Source organism: Python bivittatus, unplaced genomic scaffold, assembly GCF_059951505.1.
Source record: "Python bivittatus isolate LINGU-HERP-01145 unplaced genomic scaffold, Pbiv_v1 ctg000480_np1212, whole genome shotgun sequence".
NCBI classification, from domain to species: Eukaryota; Metazoa; Chordata; class Lepidosauria; order Squamata; family Pythonidae; genus Python; species Python bivittatus.
Window position 1 is genome coordinate 11084970 of NW_028277075.1, and position 24534 is coordinate 11109503.

Sequence of the window (24534 nt, forward strand, 5' to 3'; positions counted from 1 at the left end):
AGATTCTCATTTAATTAGTTCGTCTGATTAGATTTTTAGAGTGAGCACAGCAACAGTTCTCAACAGCTGCCTGTAGAACATTTCATTTTCCTTCTGTGAAAGGCTGCAAAACCTTTCTAATCATCCCAGAGATAATCAGCAACAACACTCATGCATAATTTCCTTGTTTTATTTTGTTTTAAAATCTGTTGTTAAATATTTTAATTACAAGTTCTGTGCAGTGGACAAGAGTAATAAACCCTGCAGGCACTAGCAACCCTCTTACTCAACAATACATGTGCACACTATTGTACTAAGGATATGTCCCCATGAACCAGCAGTCTTATGTCAGGATATATGCCAGAGACACTGTAGTCCCAACTCACAATACCACACAATCAAGCCAAATCACTGTAGACAGGAAACTGATGAAGTCAATCACTGAGAATTGGATAGAATTTAGAATAGTTGTGGAGATTACTCAGCTTGAACTGGTCCCGATATTAAGAAGGGACACCAATTCTGCCTTATTCAAGTTTAAAAACCAGCTCTTATCTTTTCCCAGTCTGAGTTGCTGTGATCTTTTTGTTCCTAATGAACTGGGGCAGAGAAAAATTCCTGAAAGCCATCCTTAAATTGCCTGATGTCAATGCAGGCTATAAAAATGGTTGTTGGGTGGCAGTGGGGAGTAATGTCCGAAGTGCCTGTTAAGTAAAAAACCTCAAAGGTGGGGATAGAGTAAATATCTGCTTTCTATTACGGAGGTGGTAAGATCAGGCACTGTGTAAAGAATCATGGTAGATGACAGTTCCCCTCCCCTGCTAACTTTGCAAAAATAAGAGTCATCATGTTAAACAAGAGACCCAGCAACAATTTACCTCTTTTCTGGCATCCTGCCCCAGAGTGAATTAAAGCTGAAATTCTGTGCAAGACCAGGTTGGGAGGGAAACTCTAGCTAAGAAGCCAGTAGTTTCTCCTCCTGCAGTACCTCAGGAGAGAGGCAAGGTTAGACCTATTTGGATTGGGGAGGGGAGGCAGGGAGGATAGGTTATATGTGAACAGACCATGACATCCATTCATTTATTCTGGGAATAAAATGAACAGCTTTGGAAGAGACAGCACATCTCTCAAGTTTCCTTTAAAAAGCACCTCTTGCAACTAGGGAGGAGGAGACTGGAATGAAGCCCTGCGGATTCCTCAATGTCCTCTGTTTTATCTGCTGGTGCTGTATCCTTGCTCTACTGGATGGGGCGAGAGAGGATGTGCTGTGACCCTTTATAAGTCAAGCAGCAGAACCCGAGGATCTTCCACCACAGCCTTGATCTTGCGCAGGAAAGTCACTGCCTCCCTCCCATCAATCAACCGATGATCGTAAGTCAGTGCCACAAACATCATTGGTCGCACCTCAACCTAAATTAAGAGAAGTCTCACTGTTAAACTGAACATCCTCTTTGGCAGTTACTCTCTGCCTCAACTTGTTCATTTACTAGTTTCACTTGCTCTACTTTCTCTACCCCAAGAACCTCAAGTGCCCTATGAATCAGCCCTCTTTCCCAAAATTTGGTTAGCCCTTTAAGAAGGCCCCAAAGCCTTGGTTCTTCCCCTAGGCACTGACTCAGTTGTAATTATATGAGTTTTGTATCTTGCCCCCAGGCCATAATATTTTATCATTTTTCTTTGCTTTTTTTATGTTTTAACCCTTGGCAAGTAACTAATCCCTCATTTTTAATCCTTACTAGAATTGCCTGTGGATAGCAAAATAAGCTCAATGAATATCTCTGATTTCTTGGCAAAGAATCTGAGGTGTTGATGACCCAAATCCTTTTAAAATCACAACTCAAAAGAGTTCCTCAAATAATGTTTTCTTCTCTGAAAAAATTCACAGCAGTCAAGATTTCCAATTATGGTGTCTTTTCTATTCTACTTGATTAAAGTCAAACCAATTTCTTCCTTTCCTCTCAACTAAAGAACTTCACAGACATTAATATAACCAAGTAGGATATGCTTTTCCACGAGCAGCATGAACTGAGGAACTTGATATTCATTTAGTTGGGCATTTAAAAATCCTCCCTGCTACTACATAAGAGCTAATTATGGAAAAGTGGTTTTCAGTTACTAGGGTAATGTTAAAAGATCCCTTAAACTTTGAGTATCTTCTCCACAGAACATACCTTGCCTCCAACAGCAACAGGCCTATCAAAGATGCCATGCATGCCCAAGATAGCAGACTGAGGAGGGTTGATGATGGGTGTTCCAAAAAGGGATCCAAATACTCCACCGTTGCTGATGGTGAATGTACCACCATCCATATCTTCAATAGCAAGCTCATTCTTGCGAGCCTGAAATGAGATAAAACAATGACTATAAAATGGTTTACACTGGAATATTTAAAGAAAAATCAGAGAGAAAAAACAGTATCTGGGTCCCAGCTCTCAACATGACAAACATGGACATTGCAAATATGAGCCCTTATCAGAGAAAAACAGTATGTTACTGTCACACCCCAATGACTAGTAAAATACACCATTAACTGGGCAGTACCTTAAAGTTCACAACTTCAGGATACTTTAAAAAATTGTCTTCAAGGTTGAAGAAACTATACATTAGAACAGTCAAAGTTCAACAAAACGGCAGAGAATTGTGAAAACAATGTGCTCAGAAACAATAACAAAAAAGGGTTCTTTGGGTATGTTAGAAACAAAAAAAGCCAAAGATAGTATAGGTCTGACACAAGAAGAACACAGCGAATTGGTAATGGGTGATGAAGAGAAGGCAGAGCTTCTTAACACCTATTTCCTCTGTCTTCCCTCAGAATGGAAATGGAGATCTAGCTGGTCATCATTATGCTATTAGGGGAATGAGGAACTGCAGCAAAGGACGGACAAGGAGAAAACTGGTAATTTAAATTAATTCAAATCTCCAGGGCTGGATGAATTACATCCTAGGGTACTAAAAGAACTAGTGGAGATGATTGCAGAATTGCTGTTAGTAAACTTAAGGAACTCCAGAAGACTGACAAGGAGTTCTGTAAGACAAATGTCCCCAACTTTACATCTATATTGGACAAGGCCCTACAACAGACTATTAAACATTATATTTGTGAACATTTGGACAGGTATGTCACAATTAATAGGAGCCAGGCTAAGCTTGTCAGAAACAAATTCTATCAGACTATATCTTCTTCTCTAACAGAGTTACTAGCTTAGTAGTTCAAGCAAATGCTGTTGACACAATTTATCTGAATCTCACAAAAACCCTCAGCGAAATCACTGTGATATGCTCCTTAATAAAATGGTAAAGCATGGACTAGATGATATTTCTGCTAGATGGGCTTACACTTGGCTGAATGACTGCATCCAAAAAGAGCTCATTAATGGCTCCATTCCGGAGGGAAGATCTAATCTATTACCACTTGACTCCATCCGATTCAGGGCGGTATACAATAAAACCATCAACATAAAAACACAATACAATAATTAGAATAAAAGAATAAACAGTAAAAACTGATGGTGGATCCAGCAAACACACTCACACACAATTCAGTAGGGGCCCCTACCACCCTAATCCAAGGCCTGGGAGAAGTACTGAAAAGAGTCCCATAGGGCTCAACCTTTTTATCAACAGCTTAATGAAGGAGTTGAGGGGATGCTTATCAAGTTTATGGATGACACAAAATTGAGAAGAATGGCTAATACTTTAGAGGAGAGAGAGAGAATTCAAAAGGCTTGAGCTAGAGAGGCTTGAGCAATGGGCTGGAATTAATAGGATTTAACAAAGTGGAATATAAAGTTCTGCATCTGTGTAGGAAAAATGAAACCACAAGCATAGGAGGGGACACCAGGCTCAGCAGTAGGTCTTCTACTGCTAGCAGTAGCAGTAGTACATGTGAAAAAGATTTGGGTGTCTTTGTAGGCCACAAGTTAAAAATGAGTCAGCAGTGTGATGCAGGACCCAAAAAGGCAAATGTTATCTTGGGGTGCATTAACAAAAGCAGAGAGCCCAGATCACAGGAAATAATTGTTCCACTCTATTCTGCCCTGGTCAGAGCCCAGTTGGAATACTGTGTCTAGTTCTGGGCATCACAGTTCAAAAAGGATAATGACAAATTAGAGCAAGTTCAGAAGACAACTACTAAGGATTTGGAAGCTAAGCCCTAAAGGATCATTCAGCATATAGATGAGATGATTGAGAAGAAACTGAGCAGTTTTCAGTTTGAAAGGTTGTCTCACAGAAAAGGGAACAGGCTTATTCACTGTTGCCTCAGAGGGCAAGACCAGATCCAGTGGGTTAGAACTAGATCTCAGGAAGAACTCCCTAAGTGTATAAACTGTCAGCCAGTGGAATGGGCTGCCACATGAAGTAGTGAGTTTTCCTTCACCAAGTCTTCAAACAAAGGCTTGATGGTCATCCATCAGAGATGCCGTGGTGGATCCTGCACTGAGCATAGGGTTGATTCTTTGAGACTGTAGCAGGACATGATTTTTCTAGTATAGAACATATACACATGTAATTCTAAGCATAATAAGGGTTATCCTGTTCTGCCACAACACTGGCATAACCTTTCTGGATATGTAAAAGAAGAGCATAGGTACACATGGTTCTACTACCTGGAAGATAATGATTTCTCTGTTCCTAATCTATCACATAAAGCACATATTCAAATCCAAGTATAGTGAATTTGTACCTGTAGAAAGTTACCACAATCATCATGAAGACTTAGTAGAAACATGTTCAACCCAATTGGATGTAGTGATGGGCACTAGCTTGGAGGCCTTTTCAAAAAGCAGAGCTATTCTCCATGAGCCTACTTTCAATATATATGATTCTATAATGATTCAGCAGATTCTCCATGATCGGTGACCCTGAACTCAGAATTCTTGGTCTGGGTATAACTTTGGAGTGGTCTGGCAGGAGGAGTTTTACACTGGGTAGGAAGAGAAAAAAAATTGTTCCCCACTTACAGACTTCCTGGAGGCATCTCTCTGGCTACTCTTAAAAACAAAATGCTGAACTACTCAGATGCTTATTGGATCAATTAGCAATGGAGGCATATTTTATGTTTGAACTTTTAAGGCTATTGAAAGTAGAGAATACCCAGATGCCCTGTTCAGCTTGTCCTCAATTTGCTGAGTGTGACTTTTGATTCTGTTACCTTTAATTTCAGCATGCTACCTTCTATTTTTTCATTCCTAAAACAAAATGTGGGTTCTACTGTCTCTTTTGAAGACCCCTTCAGAGTAATTACCTTCTCTCCCAGCTCATTGATTGCACGTTCAATGTCAGCAAAATTCATTGTTTCTACATTTCTGATGACAGGGACCACTAAACCCTATAGGAAATAAAAACCACTGAATAACCCATAACATTAATAACATTTCAAAGAAATACAGAAAGAGCTAATTAAGGAGCAGCATTCATTAAGTCAAATAGCTTTTCTAAAGAGATCTCAAACTAGAAGAGCTCATTCATTTTGTTAGTAGGATATGTTTAATATTTTGAATTCAGTATTGAATATTTGTCATGTTAGACAATGGCTACATTTATCTGTAAAGGTAAGGCAGAACTCTAGCTTATACCATGAATGAGCAGCATGCTGGCACATACTGCTAGATTGCTCCCACCAGCAAGTGAGTCTCATGAACTTGAATGACTCTGCCCTTGGGTTTACTGTGAAATGCACATTGGATATTGGGGCTTGTTAAGCCAGAAAGAAGGAGCTAAGTAGAAAGCAGTCAAACAGAGTAAATCAGAACTACAGAAGAATCAGAACTACAGTGAATCAGAATTCTGGCTAACTGTTGTGTATAGACGCACATTGTGTGAAACAGGTATTTAGAAGCCCAGTGATCTAATAGCACTATGACTGTGGGACTTCAAAAAGACAAGTCTTCAGAGCTCCTAGTTCACCTTCAGAAGCAGAAAAATGAAAGTGGACTCAACTTACTTGCTCTGAAAGAAAAAAAGAAACAAATGCAGAGGACAAGGACTTTTATTCCACTACCCAGGATTAAATTTAAGATTAGGTAGAATTTAGTTTCTACTACCATGGAGCTTTATCCAAAAACTATGTAACCCTCCTCCCTTTTTGCCAGCTGTAGAGCTAGACAATGTCAGTAGGCTCAGCTTCCATTTCATATACCCAGCCTTGACTCAATTTTATCCCCACCAACACCTTTTCATAAGTTTGAGCTGCCAACTGGCCAAGTGAAAATTGTCTCCATAATACCTACCCTAGGAGTTGCCACTGCAACACTGATATCCACATATTCTCTGTATACAATTTCTTTGGTTGTATCATCAATCACTAAGTTGAAAAAGAAAAGTAGGTGTTACACAAAGCAACACCAAAAATCAAGACTCTATTCAGAAGAACTACACAATAATGAGAATCAAGGCCTATCTATTTGCTGGGAATTGTGTACCCTTCTATTTGCTGGGAATTAGTTCCTTCAGTTTACTTGAAAGAAGACAAATCTGTGAATGTTAGTTTCATTCAGTTTCTAACTTTTTCAGCTGAAATTTACCTCATCCCATTTCCTCATTGGCTATCAAAGTCCATGGGAAAATGTATATGCATTTCTGGGTACATTTCTCTTAACATACTGTATATACTTTCTGCAACATATTTTTGCAATATCCTCTAATACAAACTTGTCTGTGAATGCCAGATAACCTTTTGGGGCCAATGGATATATTTGGAATTTTGAGAGTATGTCACAGTGCTTACGAAATAGTTGCTTTTGGAGTGGGGCTTATTGGTTCATGGAACAGTTTCCATAGTGGCTGTGTCCAATCACAAAATACCTGTTTACCAAATGTTAAGCTACTGATTTTAATAATTTTAATAAAAATATAAAACCACATCTCCCTGCGTTCTTCTAGATTCTAAGATATCTCTACCATTCAGTGTTACCTTTGCCTTTTTTTATCAGCAATATGTATTCAAAGCACAGGGCTGCCTAACAATGACTCTTAAAGAAGGCCCAGAAGCATTTTTGTAAAGATGGTGCTGCCAACCAACTTTCTGTGTTTTTTTTCAAAATATCTAAAACAAACAAACAAGCCACCCAGTCCAGCAGCCTGACAGATAGCAAGGGATATGGCTGTGGACATACTAATGTCCCTAGTGTTGCAGACCCTAGATATATATTTTTCTATAAATGTATTCTATTTTTTTAAATTTTGCATTACAAAATTCAGGAAAAAAACCCCAAAAACAAAGACCAGAATAAAATTCCACCAAGAAATCCTAGGAATGTAGGTAAGTTGCAACTGGACTGGAAAGTTGAAAACACATCCAGGAAGAAGGCAGGTTAAACCATTCTGTGTTGTTACCAAAAATATCTACAAAGGTGAGCCCATGTAGTCACGATGTGTTGAGCTTACTTGATTTTTTTTTTAAAAAGCCTTGGGAAATGTGAAATAAACAAATTCTCTCCTAGCTTTCATACTGGAGGAATATAACCATCACCACTCATTAATTTGGGAAAGGTCATGCCCCAGTTTTCAAGAAAGAGAACTCGAGGCAACTCATGAAAGAAATTCATTCTAGTTTGGAGAACGGATTGTAGCTGAAATTTATCTTGCTGCTTCTTCCTTCTTCCAAACTACTTCACAAAATTTTTTTTCCCAAGCCCTCTGATAATTTAGAGCGTAAAGTTTTGTCTTATTTAAACAAAGTTTGAATAAAGTAAGGAATAGCAGGGTGGAGCCTGTTGGCATCCATTATTTCTTACCTTATTCAAATCATCAGCCAAGTGAGACAAACCTCTGTCCCTCTTCTAAGCCTTCGGTACTTGCTAGAGAGCTTAGAAGACAAGTAGAGTTTCTTTTCACTTGTGCAGCAGTTTGGAGATTGGAAGAAAGAGCAGAAGAAAATTTAAAAATACATGCTTATGATCATACATCTTGCCCTTTAGATGGGGCTTTCAGTAGTCCCCCATTCCAGTTATTGAAAGGGTCTCAATCCATGGGGCTGCAGGAGAAAGTCTTGTTGATTCATTATTTCCCCATACTACAGACAAGTGAGAGAAATTCTAGCCTCCTTTCCAAAGTTGACAGCTCATACTAGAAACCCAGGGGTAAAACCTGACAGAAAAGACAAATAGAGGCAAGAAAGAGTGTCTGCAAAACGTAGTGATAACATAAATTAGGATTTTCTCAAATTGTATTTAAGTCTCTGGGCTTTCTCTCAGAGGATACACCGGCAGCCTCAAGAAACAATCATTACCTAATAAAGCCATCACTATTATTACTGATGAAATGTCCCCAGATACAATCAGAAGATTCAGACTGGGTCTTTTTCATCTCCACTTAGACTATTCTTTTGCTGAGAAAGGGTTTGTTTCAGCACAGGGGTTTTTACCTATACAACTGCAGGTGACACAATCAGTAACACAACAGACCTTCTTAGCTGCAAAAGTTTTAATTACAAAGCGTGCTAATCCCAGCTCCCACATATACTTGGTCTCTCTTCTACTCAGAAACATAAGCCCAGGCTTCTTACCTGCATTCACAACAGGCTGCTCTTGCAGAGCAAAGGCTGCAGCTTTCACAAAGGCAGACATAAAACCTAATTTCATACTGTGCTTCTTCAGGAAGCTGTCCCTGTGCCGGGCTCTCATTTCCTGGATGTTACTGCAAATACCATCGTAAGAATATTTACCATAAACTTTACCAAAAATGTTCAAATCTGCAGTACATTCCACCTGATATATACTTATGTATCAACTTGCATCTCAAACTTGGCATGCATTTTTTTAATGCAAATACAAAAGCCTCACACAATAAGTGACACTAGTTATCAACAATGCATATAGCTATTGGTAGTACTTCAGCATAGATATACATAGAAGAAGGAATCTTGTACTTCTATATAGGTTTGGTTTACCTACCATAGACACATTCAAGTGTGCTTTTATTTAAAAAGGATCTAAAAAAGAAACATCATACCTGTTTCTTTGGCCATACTTAAAGCAAACAAATAACCTGAATATGGGAATAGGGTCTTTCAAAGTCTCCAACATAATGACACTTTGAAAACATCTTTAATCAGAACAGAAAACAGCAATTTCCCCTGTTCACTTACTGGAAGAGAAGCCAGCCATACAAATTAAACTGAATAACTGTGTCATATAATTCTAGACAGATACTGAAGTTGCAACCTTCATCATCAATCTCCTAGACAATATGGCTTTACAGAGGCAGTTTTTAGCAAACAGAAATGTCCCTTTGGGTTTAGTCTGTTTGTTTTTCTTTGTCTAATCTCATTTAGAGCTAGGGTTACTGTTCAAAGACATTACTGCCTCCCAAGATACAAGGGCTGCAGTTATGAAGTGGTGGTTGAAAAGAGGAAGCCATCAAGAACAGGCTTCACGGCAGACACTGACCCCCAGTGGGGAGGCAAAAGGCCTCAGCTTCAGCCCTTGCAAGGCAGCTCTATGGCATGCAGCCAGCAAGAAATCAATCCAAAACAGATTACTGATTGCAACAAGAGCTCAAGGCCAGAGTAAAGTGAAACTTCCATTAGCCTCTAATAGGAGATAAGCTGCATCACTTCCTTTCCAATCATGACTATTTTGCCAACCTTATTATTCCAAGCACAAAATATTTACATGTTTTGTCTTGAGGAGGAGGATAAGATTTCATGGGGCAATTTGATTTGGGCATCATTTCCCTAATGCACTGAAACATGAGCTTCCCCCTCCTCAAATCCATTAGTGCTCAGGCCACCCAAGCACTCGGCTTGAACACTGTTGGCTCCTCCACCTCAAATACCAACATTAAACCTTGGTGAGAGCTCCAGTATTGTTCTATTGCTAAACTAACCAAATTCTTTGTACAAGCATCTCAGTTCTATTGTTAGCTAACTAGAGAGAAGTATACAACGTAGGAGAATGATAAGAATTCAAGCAAAGATTAATTGTGTAAATTATTCCTACTGAGAGAAGAAACCTGCCTCCTCTCCTGCTCCACTCTAAGGCTGTCAGTGAAAAACTCAGAAAGACTCCATCCTAATGTACAAATAGATATTCTGGTTCTAAACAGAAAATAATTCTCTTGCAGGAATTCTTGTATCATTCCATCGTAATAAAGCCTGCTGAAAAGAACTTTTTTCTGTTTGGGATTCCTGCTTGGGACAAAAACACTCTCAGTTGAGACAGCTACTAAAAGTCTGGTATAATGCTGTTATCAATACAGGGACCCTGAAGTTTAACTAGAGAAAATAACAATATTAGATATTTTTGCCAGCAAGGGATGCATATTTAACAACACGTTCCACCTAATTCCTATCAATATTATGCAGTACCAGTTTTCCCCAAAAGCTAGCCAAAGTAAACAGCCTTGACATTAATACAGCTTTAAAAATGAAGCACCCAAATACAGGGAGAATCAGATTGAAGCATCTCAAATATCCAAGTCAAAATTCAGGTGTGCTTATGCTGAATGAGACAAAGTCTTACCTCATGTCAATTTCATTGAAAGTGGTCAGCATGGCGCATGTATTCTGAGCCTCTTTCAGGCGTTGAGCAATGCGCTGACGCATTCTGTTCATCTTTACCTGAAGAACAGAAATAAACCATAGAAAAATGAGTGAAGACCTGGAACAAATTAAAAACATACCTTTTTTCTCTCTCTTCATGATGAATATATCAGAATAATTTGTCCTCAAATAATGGGTTATTTTTGAGCAGTGAATCCAAAAGTCATTCAGAACTCATTTTTAGCCTGAAGTACTGTACTGCCCAACTGAGACAAAATGAAAACAAGTGCAAGCATGAGGCATTAAAACTCAGATTGCTATAAAAAGTTGTACTCCATAGGGATTATCTCTGGAACCACAAAAAAGCTAGCAGGATAGATTTTAAGAAGCCAAAGTTCAAACATTCACAGAAGTGGTACTTGCCAATGTGGCCTATGAAACCCACTACTGACCACCTGTTTTAGAGATCACTGAATAAGAAAATTCATGAACAAAGAACTTTCCTGGGTTCAGTCACTGCCCTTAACTCTTCAGCTTTGCTTAGCTACAACCTTTCATTAGGCTCTTATGAAAACATTTTCTAACCTCCTTAAAGCAAAAGAACTGCTCCTCTGTTCTGCCTCAATGTTTATCATACTATCATTCCTTACAGAAATGAATATTCACACCATATCCCACCAGACTAAGAAACCTCCAAGTACCCTTTGTTCCAATCTGGCACCTTTGCCAGTCCCAGGTTCCACAGCAGGAGAAGCTGTTGGCACTGCAGTTGGCTTTATTGCAGACACTGAAAGTCAATGGGGAAAAAAAGCGTCAGGGGATTGAGCAAGCAGGGATCATATCCTCGATTAAAATGAGTTGACAACAATGCTCTCTGAAGTGTAAATGAAAGACTCAGTTCGGAGGGAATACCTCTAACTTTGGAATGTTTCACATTTAAGTTCTGAGGACCCACTATTATACAGGCAGGAAGACAAGTGAAAGAACAGGGAATATTGTGATCTCACCTGGTTTAGCATCAACAGGGAGTGCTGACACTGGGGGCACTGGAGGCATTGTGGTGGGAATTGGTGCTTCAGAGGGAGGTGCAACTGGAGCTGCAGGTGGTGGTGCTGCAGGAGCCGCAGGCTCTGCTGTAGGGGCTGTGGCTGGCTTGGCTTTGGCAGATGCAGCTGAGTAAAAAGTTAAACATTTTTACACATATGGATAATAATCAGAAGTATATTTTTCCCAAGCAAACATTTCTAGCAAAAAAATTCTTGGGCCAGAATCTGCATCAATAAAATTTGAAGGTGCTCTAACTTTCCATTAATGACACCCACAAATAAATTATTGAAACGGCTTAGCTATGCAAAAGGTACATGCTTAAACAGCAACATCCATGATATAAATATTTCTATTAAATAGTTTTCAGGACTTTAAGCCCTAAAATCATCTATACCTGCATGACCAAGTCTTGATCCTTGGAATTTCCATCTGATGCCATGTCCCCAGCCTTAACTGATTGGCAGAATCAAGAAATAGGATCTTTTCTGAGAATATGAAGCTTCTTTCCCCACAGGTTTTCTGAGTACTATGCAGATTACAGTACTCTGGAAGTCCTTTACTGTTTTGCTGTATTGGGCTCCTATTTTAAATAGCTATTTTATTACATTGCTTACTCTACTGAGTTTTTTTTTTTATTTAACTGAGTGTATATCAATTTAACATCCTAAGCCTCTCTATAGAAACATTTTGTTTTGGACAGAACAGCTAGATATAACAAAACCCATAATTAGATCTCATCCTATAGACTATGATCCAAATTGTTCATCAATGCAAGTAGATAGTAGTTTTACCACCACAAATAATTTCATGTCTGTTTTCTTGTTTCCATGTTCAATTTATCGCAGAGAACATAAATGCAACCTTCATTTTTGGTCATTTCAGAAAGTACTTATGATCAGATTCACCAATCAGAACTAAGTCCTTCACTTAAAACCTAGGCTTCCATAAGTCTATGGTAGTTTTCATTGGGGGAAAAAAGCTGCCATTGCTTGTGAGTCGAGTATTCCACATTTTACCTCATGAAAAACTTGCATATTTTTCTGTCCTTTGAACAAACTTAAAAGTCAATTCCCTACACTTGCCATAAATGTTTACAATGCATTAATATGAAGATTTGGTTCCATAATTATGAAAATCAATTTAATTTATGTGATTCAGTCCAATTAGAACTTTATGTATAGATTTTAATTTGTTATTGCAATTACATAATGATGTAAGATGAACAGCAACTAACCTAACCAGGCAAACAACTCTTAATCATATGTTCCAAATTTACCTCCAGTTTTCCTGAGTTTAAATAAAGGTGTTCCTCCTTCCACTTTCCCTCCATCAGGGACCAGAAGAGCTTCAATTACACCAGCTGCTGGAGCTGGAACCTGCACAGATGTCTATACAGAAAAAATAGATACCCACTGAACGTAAGAGGGAAATAAATAAACAAATGGATCTGGTCCTTGAAGAGACATGAATGCTACATTCATAGAATTAATACCCCAGCAAAAATAACGAAAACAAACACAGTTATGTGCAGATACCACAACCTGATAAACATACTGGAAATCAACTTGCTGAATTTAATTAATTCTCATTTAAAATAATTATTTACGTATTTATTTATTAAATTTATATAGCTGCTGATCTCACATGAAGTGACTCTCAGTGGCATACAACAATAAAATAAAACAATAAACATATAAAACAACCATTGCTAAAAATATACAAAACAGTCATTCTTAAAAATACAAATAAAAATCCCTGAATGAAATCAGTGATGTGTTTAAGAATCAACTTTCATCCCAGTACAGAAAATTCAAGAACAGTGAAGGACATACCATATCCCAGCAAGTGTAACTGAAAGCTAAGAATGCTCTTTTATATTCAAAAGCTTCTTTATTAAATTTAGTTTACCTGCTTCTACTCAGAATAGTATAAAATAGGGGCGAGCAGAAGGTAGTTCATGATCTACTGATAGATCTTTGAGTGACTTGCAATTTATCAGCAAAAGGGTTTGAATTCCAGTTGTTTAAAAATAGCAGGAGCAGCATTTCCTCCAGACCCTCAAAAAAAGTTAGCTTGCTGAAACGAAGAAATCTTGACAAATAAAAGTGTGTGGAAGGACTATGTTGTAAAACTGGAATGCTCCAATGGATAGAGCACCAAACTAGGACTGCAGAGGCCAGGAAACAAATCTTGACTCAACTATAACTTTTACAAACAGGGGAAGAACTACCTATGCCATTTTTAAACTATTTGATAGGAAGGTGAATATTAAATAAATAAATGAGGTGATTAGCTCAAAAAGCATGATGCACCTGATGCTGGTTACTACCTATAAAGCCCTACATGACATAAGGCCCAGTTATTTGAGGGACCGTCTGTCTTCTGTGGTTTGTGCCTGTCCAGTATGATTTGACAGAGAGGGTACATCCTGGGTCTCCTTAATTAAACAGTGTCATATTTCGGGACCCAGGAAACACACCTTCTCTTTGGCAGCGCCTGCCCTCTGGAATGAGGTCCCCCCTGAGATTCATATGGCTCTCACCTTGTTAATGTTCTGGAAGACCTTGAAAAACTGGCTATTTACTCAGGCCTTGGAGTAGGGGGATGAGACTTCCCTGTTTGTAATATTCTTTGCTTTGCTTTGTTGTCTGGATTGCCATCATGTAATTATTTTGTAGCTACCGTATTTTTCCATCAATAAGACGCCCCCACGTACAAGATGACCCCCACTTTTCCAACCCAAAATTAAGAAATCAATATTTTAAAGATAGTGCAGAACACATTTTTATTTAACATATCCCTGATACACTCAGTGGGAGGAGGTCCAAACCGTCTCTCTGCAGCTCTATTTCCATGCTCTTTTGCATAACTGATTACATTCAATCACGAGTGAAACTGCCGATAGCTTGTCTCTGCAAACAGACTTCCTCCAATTGGTTTGTTCAGCATCAGCTGATGTCAGTTACATAAGGCTCGTGATTGGAGGAAGCCTGTTTGCAGAGACAAGCTATTTCACTCGTGATTGGAGGCTAGCAATAGGAGGAAGCCTGTTTGCAGAGACAAAGTACGGGCAGTTTTGCAACCACGCAGTTCTCTCCTCGGCTTACTTCCTTGCATAAGATGCCCTTCAATTTTTAGTTTAAGGATTTTAGAAAAAAGTATTGTCTTATAGTCGGAAAAATACGGTACTTTTCTACTTGTTTTTGTTAATTCTTTGCATTTTGTTGTTTTTATGTTATTCTCATTATTGTGAGCCACCTAGAATCAGTTGGAGTCAAATGGCATCAAAATTGAATTAATTAATCTGAGTAAACAGTACAGATCTGCAGCTGGTAGCTCTCACAACTTTAATAAGGCCAGTAGATTTCACAAATCTGAAGCATTTCTTCCCTGGGCTCAAGTGTTCACTTTGTCTCTGATGATAATTGTTACACGGACAAGATGACAAGATATTTACCTTGTCTGTTTCAATCTCGCATATGACTTCATCTTCTGCTACAGTATCTCCAACAGCTAAAAAATGAAAAGAAGTTAAACAAGGAGCAACATTGTGGCATTTCCTTCTCTAATTTTTATATGCATCTTCTTATGGTGGACTTATAACATCACACAGGCTAAAAAGGCATACCTTCATTTTGTAACCAACTGACCTAGTAACCAATAACAGGTTTGATCAATCTTTACCTATATAGTAAGAGTACTTGGAACTTTTTTTACTACTTGAATATTTAACCTGTTTTCATAATGAGCTATGAAAACCTTATGATGGGATCGGGGGGGGGGGTGAGATTAGAATGACTAAAGAGAAAAAATCCCCTTACCTTTCTCCCACCTGACATCTCCCTCTGTGACAGATTCTGCAAATGCTGGTGTGTTCACTGTGACAACTTCCTCCCCTGTAAAAGATATATACATGCAGTAAAATGCTTTACATTTTGCCATTTCAGACCTTGGGAGCTATGGATAAATGCAATTTAGAGAAAATGCTACTCATAAAGAGAAAGAGTGCTGTAATTTAAATAATTCCACTATAACTATATGTTTCTCAGGACAGCTGTCTACTTAGTTTATATTGTTCTGGATAACATTCATGCACTGATGTTTTATTAAAAATACTGCTTGAACAAAGATACAAGAAAAATGCAGAAATTATGCATTGCAACTACCTGTAGCATAAGAAGCATATATTAAGCCTTAATTAAGATTAAGAAAGATGCAAACTAAGTTAGAGAATAAGGTCACATGTTTTTTAGTAGGAAGAAAATCTGCAAGTAGTTCAAATGTCCCACTGGCTGCGGGCATCTCGCTTACTTACTGCATACTATTGTGGTTCTGAAATACCGGATAGCGAAGACACGAGAACCATTTAGCCTGCAGAGCAAGAAAAGTAGTATCAGTGTATAAGTAATACAAATTTGCATTTGCTGCCTTGATTGGCTAGACTGCCAATCAGTAGCCCCCACCAACATTTTTAACTTGCTCACTGATTTATATGCTTGCATGTATAGATCCTGAAGCATTCCAGGAAGGGATGGCCTGTGATTGAAACACTTGTTTTAGATAGTAATACAGGACATATAAGAGTGTATTTGCCACAGCTACATTAGAGATTCCTCTTATATATACCATTACTGGAGAAATTAATGAGGTGGCTCCCTTATTTTTAAGATCCCCTTATTCTCTGTTTTATTTTGCTTTTTATATTTTTAATGTATTTGTTGATTGTTTTTAGTTTTGTTGTACGCTGCCCAGAGTCTCCTGAGGTGAGATGGGTGGCTATATAAATTGGTTTAATAAACAAAAATAAATAAATAACCTGAATTGTTTAGCATAACATCATAAAAAGACTTAAGCACTATAGCTGGAACTGGATGCTATCAACATATTGATGATACTCAATTTTTTTTCCTCTACATCTTCTGATAATGGTGTGGCTCCCCTAAACATCAGCTGACATTGGACAACTGGCTGGATGAGGGAAAACAGTATGAAATTGAATCCAGACAAGATAGAGCTGTTCGCTGTGATTCCACAGAGGCAGCAGAGCCACACTTTTCCCAAAGGAGCAGATGCACACTTTGGGGGTGCTTCTGGATCCAAATTTTCCAAGTGAGGCAATAGATAGGGCATCTTTGATTAACTACAGCTGGTTCTCCAAATGAATTCCTTCTAGGAAGAAAATGACTTTAAAACTGTGCTACATGAGCTAGTACCTCAGTGCTTGACCACTCCAATACGTTCTACATAAGATTGTCTTTGAGTTTAATCCAGAAATTTCAGTTGGTACAGAATTCAACAGCCAGATTTGGTCTCTTGAAGAATTCAAAGATCACCCTTGTAAGAATGCTGCGTTGACCCTTCTCTATATCCAACCTAAGGCTTTTAAATGTGCTTCTTCCTAGGTTGAAGGCTTTTTAAAAGGCCTCAAAATTCATCTTTAAAATGGGATTTAAATTATTGATTTATTTGGTTTTAAAATCTCTGGTTTTATATTTGGTAGTTTTACAAGTTTAATAAACAAGTAATGAAATATGTACTTCCCTCAGCTGCCAAAGATATACTATGGATGACACATAACTGTAGCATTTTTCCAGAAACAAACTATATATATGAAACTATTTATCAGTATCACAGATCTTACAGTGAAAATTCTTGTTGCAAGTTACCATACAAAGGTAGTTATAGATATAGATAACCAGCTACATGGAAGAGCCATAGTTGAGAGTCAGACTGCATGCAGAAGATCCCAGGTTTCCTCTCTGTGACTGCCAAGGATTTTCAAATCAGGAAACACTCAGACTGCAAATACTTGCCACCATTTTATTTTCTAAGAATACCTCTAGGATTTATGTAGGACTCAAAGGCATTAATGCAAATACATGTTATGCCTGAGACTGGTGCTTTGCTCTCCAACATGCTGGATACCCTTTCAGTTTTTAATTAAAAGAAGCTACAAATTTTCAAAAAATAGGTAGGGTAGAGAACTTGATGGGTATCAAAAAAATGTGCTGACAGGTGTATTGTCATCACTGGATCTTTGGTAGCAAGTATTATGAAACTCTCTACTTGAAATGCAGATATGCTACTATTTATCAGATTACACACTAGACTGTAAATAATAGTATTTACTGATTCTGTATTCACTAAGTGTAGAATTCCACATCCAGAAACCTCAAAAACCATACTTTTTAAAAAGATTTGGGAACAGGAGGGTGGGTAGGGATTCAGTATTCTACCTATCATGTTATACTATGTGAATTAACTAAATAAATCGTATAAAGTAACAACACACAGACAGTGACCTAATTCAAATACAAGTAGTCCCTGGGTTAAGAATGCCTGGTTTAAGGATGGCCCATAGCTAAGAATGGAGCCTCCTGTAGCAAAATTTGAGTTAAATACACAATGATTCGAGTTAAATACACAATGGTTTGAGTTAATTACACAATACTATTTATACAGTATTATACAATAATACTGATCTAGTTTACATACAAACTCATTCTTAAACTGGGAACTACCTGTATGTAAATAGCTTAAAGCTTCTGTTATTCTTGATTCAAAGTCTGATTTGCTCTGACATAGGGTATTTTCAACCACAGAGTATATCAAAGCTTCTTTGTGAGTATAACCTGATTAACAATTGGTATAGTAGCAGTTATTCCTCAAATTGATCATGCTGTGCCAATGCACTTGCTTGACTTCATAAGTCAGATACTTACAAATGCTTCCTGCTGTTAGCATAAGCCAGAGCCTGGCATCGAGAAACCCCTGTAAAATAGAAAGCACTTTTACTAAGTATCAGGTTATAAAGTCACTTAGTACAGTAGTATATAACAAAGAGAAGGAGATTAAAATGGCATAAAAGTCAGAAAGGACTTTTGACTGTCACTGGAAAAAGGCTATAACTGTTCAATACTCAACAATTAATGTACTTTTGTAAAACCAGCTCCAGAATTGAAAGCTAACTAAAGAGATAGATAAAATTAATGTTCATTAGGAAATAAAGAATGTACTGATGCCAGACTGACTCTTTATTGAAAATGTTCTCCATAGGAGCCTTTAAAAAAAAAAACCCTACAGAATCACTCTATTCAATTCATTAAGAGCCTTGACTATCTCATATAGCTTTAAAGGTACAGTGGTGTTTCTAGGCTTTTTTAAAAATCATACTGCATAGGTCATCTCATTAATGCAAGAATATTAATCATCTGTCATTCAGCATGCAGATTTTTTCGTATTAATTTTTAACCTTTTAACAGCTGGCTTTAAAAATATTAAAATGATTTTATTTCCTATTGTAGTCTCTAGCAAAGTTTTGATTAGGTTTTTCTTGTTACAGCATTATGAAATACCAAAGCTATTAATCCTAAATATAAGACTTACCAGAGAGCCAACGTTTTGCCTGTGGACAGTTTCCCTGCCAAAGAGAAAAATAATACAAATCACTGATTTAAAGAGTAGTCAGGAATAATTTGACATGCCCAACATCTCACAGAATTCAGTAAGATTTATTCCATACAACTCAGAATGAGTAGCTGCAATATTGGCCTGGTTTACACAACATGCAAAGAAAATATTGTTTATTTATCTATGGTTTAGAATGCTGTGTGAACCAGGCATTGTACTTTGCAAACTATACTTTATGACTTAGTGTTGCATCACCCCCATTGTGATTTAGTCAACAAAACATGGTCAAAACAATTTATGGCTTAGGATAGGAAATCAGACACTACATTGTCAATGATTGCTAAGCATCTATATAAGACTGCTCTGTATTGCAGAAATGAAATTCTTGGATTTAAACAATTATTGACATAAATTATTTTATGATATCAGATTATGATTCTTTGATTATGTTCACATAACTCATTAAACCATGTTTTGCTTGGCCATGGGTTACTGAACAGACCACTACCATCTGCATTTCCATATGTTAAACTTGAATTGTCAAATATGGTGCCAAGATACTGCTCCTAGGCTCCAATGTGCCTTCAAATATATTCCTTTCTTCACTTGATTATTTACAATTTTTTAAAGAAGTAAAAAAAGGAAGTTTGTATGCTGAAATAAAAAGTCTCAGCTGCCAACAATATTTTTCTCTCTAAAAATGGCTCGGGACTCCAAATGGGAATCATAAACTTTCTTTGAAAATAAAAATGTACTTGGTTTGGAAATGTGCCCATATGCCCTCCCCATCCCCCCCAAAAGTTGGAAGTAATGGCATTCTAGTAAGTCAGTGCTTAAGTGGGTTCATCTCCGTGTTGTTAATAAGTCCCACCGCACCCGCAAGCACCATTTGACAAGAACATGAATAATGTGTTCCCAAAACAGGATCATCAGCGCAAAACAGATGAGGAACATCTAAATCCTATATCACTGTATATAAAACACAATGAATGAATTCACATAATAGACTAGGGGACACACACATACACACATTATGGATTGCCTATTGTAAGAATCCAGCCAAAAACTTATCTTAGAATTATCATGAAGCATACAATTTTTTCTTATTTAAAGCAACATAGGCTTTCTGAATGTAAATTTGGTGCTTTGATCCAATCAATTTTCAATTATGCATGCTTTTTCTATATACTAGAAACTATATTCTATGTGTCTAAAACAAAATACAACAATATGAATGTACTAAGTGGAAAGGATGGGTACAAATCCTAGATCATCTAACAATGCTGCTGGTGGTCTTGCACAAGATCAGTCACTAAGCCTCAATCTTCCTCTGTAAATGCTAAGTCACAGCTGACTACCAAACATTGCTGCAAGGACAAGACCTAGCTCCAGTTCTCTAAACCTGTTGCCCCTCAAATGTGTTCAAGTACAGATCCCATAATTCTCAGTAAGCATGGGTATTGCTGGCTGAGTATTATGGGAGTTGAAGATAAACACTTCTTGCATGTATGCAGCTGATTATGGAAAACTGTTACAGATTACAAAGATAGCACGATGAACCAGAAAAAATGTCTATTACAAACTATCAGCCACATAAACTTACATTTGTTTGCAACTAAGAATTTTAGCATCCATCATTTACATAATGTCATCATTTTTGCTTTCATAGCATAGATTTCTAGTTTAAAAAATGGTCCATCCAAAATATATTTTTAAAAATGAAATGTGGAAAATTTAATAAAAAGGCAGAGCAAACTATAACCAAATTGAATAGTGTGGTAAGAATATTATTCTTTCCTTCTCAGGATACCTACAAGAACTTCGACTTAATGTATATGATTTCTCAGTAGTTTTACAACAAATAAGCTTCTAACAAATAAAAAATGCAATCCACTGGAATTTCTCTGTCATTTCATAAAAAAACAATCAGAGATTATAGAACCATAGAACTGTGATTTGGAAAGGACTAGAAGTCCCATCTAGGTCAACCTGTGCAATGTGCAGGAAAACCAATTAAAGCATCCTCAAGAGGTGGCTGTCCAGCCTCTTTTTAAAAACATCCGGAGATGGAGGAACTATAACCTCCATAGACAGACTGTTCTAATGTAGTACAGATCTTACCATTAGGAAGGTTTTTCTTGTATAAAAATATGAAAAAAAGTCCCTGGCTTTCTTCACTATGGCAACTTTTTAACGTATCTGAACACTGATGTCGTGTTTCCCCTTAATCTTTTCTCCATATTGAACATCCTAAATTTCTTCAGCCTATCTTCATATGACATGTCCTCAAATCCCTGTATCATCTTTGTTGTGCTCTTTGAATTTGTCCTAATCCGTCAATGTCCTTCTAGAAATGTGGTGACCAAAATCATACATAGTATTCCAAGTAGGGTCTTGCCAGTGCAGAACAGAAGGGAATCAAAACTTTACATGTCTTTGATACAATGTTTTTTCTGATACTGTCCAGAACTGCATTAGCCCAGCTCTCTCACACTACAGGTTCATGTTCAGCTTGTTGCTGATGACCACACTCAAGTCCTTCTCTGATGTAGTGCTTCCAAACCATAAAGCTCTCATCTTGTTCATGTGTTCTATATTTTTTCCTCCCTAAATATAATACCCTACAGTTCTCCTGTTGGAAGGACACTGTTTCTTTCAGTTCAGTCTTCCAACCTGTCCAGATTAGTTTGCAATTTTGTTCTATCTTCCTGGGTGTTGGCCAGACCTCCCAATTTTGTGTCATCCACATAAGCAGCCAATCAATGCTGTTATCCAGCTGATTAATTTAAAAAATGGAATACTGTAATACTGCCCCAAGAAAAATCTCTACAGAAATCCATTAGATTTTCAACTTAGCACAGATCCATTAATTCTAACTCTTTTGAGTGTGGTCAGACAATCAGTACTATCCTTATTATGGTGCTATGCAAACCACACTTTAAGAACTTGTCAATGAGAATGTCACACGAACATTGTCAAAAGCTTTGCTGAAATAGAAACAGATTATATCCACAACATTCCCTTTGTCTGCTAAAACCATCTTATCATACCAAGTCTTCCTCACTTGCGGAAGATGCTAACCACACATTTATGAAGTAGTCATGAACTTTGAGAAAATAGATCCATGGATTAATTATGTGTCATCAAGTCGTTGTCTACTCTCAGTGACCACACAGACTTTCTCCATGATGATAGATTCATATAATCCTAAATATAAATTACAACTCTATCCAAGCTCTCAACATATTATAGCCACATTCCTTTTCATTTATCCAATAGTTCATAAGGCTAATATATTCCATTTTCACTTATACTTACCAACTTTTTTCTTCTACTTGCAGAAAGCTCACTGATACTTTAGCCAACTTTCTACCCAAGTTTCAAAAGATAAATAATCCACAAAGCTATTTTGGAGGAACTATGTACATTTCATCATTGCATCTTATATGCTTTCCATCTTTCATTGATGCCAAAATATTTGTTTCTCATTTTACTTAATTCAAATCCACAAATTTGAATGTGTGTTTCTTCTGTTTTTCATTTCACAATAACAATTTATAGTTGTTCATACCTTAGTTTTCCCTCTACAACATTACATTTAGTCTTGCAAATGCCATCCTTTTTAAATATATAGAAAAACCACCTATTCATTTATTTATACAATATATAGGTTGCCCAACTCCCAGTGACTCTGGGCAGCTTACAATTAAGAATAAAAAACCGCAAAACACAAAGAAGGAATCATGAATGGCCCCAAAAACGACATATAATAAAAAAGAAACCTGTCCAGTAGGCTCACCTTTCATTCTGCCACAGAGCCTGGGAGAACCTGACCAATGTTGACCAATCCTCCCTCACTTGTGTCCAAGTGCTCCCCCATTTTTTAAAAAAACTAGTTCCTTCTAGACACATAAATCATTCATCATGCATATTACTAATTACCCATATTCTCACTACAGTAATGATTTATATGTCTAGTATCATATAATCATCATTGTGCTGACATAATGGTATTGAGAAAAGGCTTTACATTGCCTCAGCAAGGGCTGAATGATGCTATATGATAATATACTAAGTTCCTAGTGAAGAAATGATCCACATCCCAATAAATATTTTTATCACTTCTCAGAGTACACTATTGTACAAAATATGTGTCTATTGTACAAGAATAAATGAAGAAAATATACTGGAGACCAGAAAGTAAGTGCACTTTATGGGGATCCTGCTAAAGGGCAGTGTGCTGGCCTTACAGAGCTTTATAAATTCCTCTGGAAATATATCTGAAAGGCATCTTCTTTGCATAGTACAAATTCGATGTGACAGCATAGCAATTTGCAGGACAGCAATGTTGATAACCATTACTAAGGAGAATACCATCACGCAAATTTGAAAATAATGTTTAAATTTGCTTTAAATAGGGGGATTAAAGCTTAATTGCAGATATCCGTGCTACAAGGGCAACTGGGGGTCAAAAGACTAAAATTCTTTATTAAAACCCTGCTCCTCCTGCACATTCTGGACCAAGAGGGATCTCGCTGTATTTCAACCTTCAGAGCCACCTTCACGCTCAGCAAATTCCCTGCAAGACTCGGCCTTACTAAGTCCCAAGACTTCCAACCTTCGTTCAACCCTTTCGAAGAGAACTTCGCCTGTCCAACGTGGTTTGCCTCACACTGGGAAGTCGCTGTGCCCTTGCACCAGCCTGGGCGTGGATCTTCTATGAGGCGCCTGAGAAGGGAAGCCGCTGTCCCTCATACACTTGTAGTCAAGCACAGACTGGAGAGAAAAAGGACATCGGCCTTTCCACTGGCCAGCGGTCCCCACCTCCGCTGCCCCCCGCCCCCATTGCCCTTGGGGCCAGTCCCCCCACCTCAGCCCTTGGCTCCTAAGCAGCGACCTCCCTTCCGGCCTTCCATTCTTGCCCGGGAGGTACCTGCTGAACGGCACAGAACGAACGGCCGAGCACCCGGGTGAAGCAACGAGCCCGGGCCAGAGAAACTAACAGCATCGCGGCAGCAACAACGGCAAAAGGATGAACTGCAGGACGCACGCCGGAACCAGGCCCGGCAGAGGCCGGATACGAGTTGGGACCGACCAAGAGTAGCCAGCGAGAGGGGGCACATAAAGCGGGACGTACCAATTGCGGCGAACCGAACCACAGAGGAAGCGTGGATTGGGTGAATCATCGTAGGACAGGCTAGCAGAAAGAGGAGTGGCTCCGTAGATAGGCGTCTTATGTGTAGAGTCGGTCCTAAGTGGTGTGTAACTTCTGCCTGGAATTAGAAAGTCATTTTTCCCTCCGCTGAAAGTCGCCTGGGAGAAGCAACGAAGGAAGCCTCTGCTTTAAACCAGATGAGATTCCGCAGCAGGGCACTCCTTATATGTACAATGACCGAAAAGGAGCAGCACGTTAAACGCTCGTATTGTTCATGCAAACCTCAGATCTTACTGAGCGTCTGTGGGGGGGCAGCGGAGGGAACATGAAGAAATGTGCGTTGCGGTTTCACCTCGCAAACATCCAGCCCTTGAGCCAGCAGGAGGGCGTGCGGCTTACCTTGCGCCGCGCTCCGTACCGGTCGCTGTTGTGCCCAAGTCATGAGGCTGATGTCATCGCC

The 24534-nt window shown here is 38.2% G+C and overlaps 1 protein-coding gene across 1 annotated transcript; it reads right to left on the reverse strand.

Annotated features, from left to right (window-relative positions):
• Positions 1-153: 153 nt before the first annotated feature.
• Positions 154-24009, reverse strand: DLST (dihydrolipoamide S-succinyltransferase). Its single transcript, XM_007425437.4, has 15 exons — positions 23853-24009; positions 18896-18929; positions 18232-18280; positions 15825-15880; positions 15331-15405; positions 14967-15022; positions 12786-12897; positions 11470-11634; positions 11164-11249; positions 10443-10540; positions 8486-8616; positions 6210-6283; positions 5225-5308; positions 2151-2318; positions 154-1389 (listed from the first exon to the last, which is right to left on the reverse strand). Exons 1-15 carry the CDS (start codon positions 23925-23927, stop codon positions 1255-1257), a joined length of 1398 nt encoding a protein of 465 aa, XP_007425499.1. The 5' UTR covers positions 23928-24009; the 3' UTR covers positions 154-1254.
• Between the last annotated feature and the right edge of the window lie 525 nt (positions 24010-24534).

Excerpts from the sequence above, each read along its gene's own strand:
- DLST (XM_007425437.4), bottom strand. The coding sequence starts at position 23,927 with ATGCTGTTAGTTTCTCTGGCCCGGGCTCGTTGCTTCACCCGGGTGCTC. Across the intron at positions 18,281-18,895 it reads GGCAAAACGTTGGCTCTCTG|GGGTTTCTCGATGCCAGGCT; the intron begins GTAAGTCTTATA and ends TCTATTTTACAG. Across the intron at positions 10,541-11,163 it reads GTGCCAGATTGGAACAAAGG|GTAAAGATGAACAGAATGCG; the intron begins GTACTTGGAGGT and ends TCTGTTCTTCAG.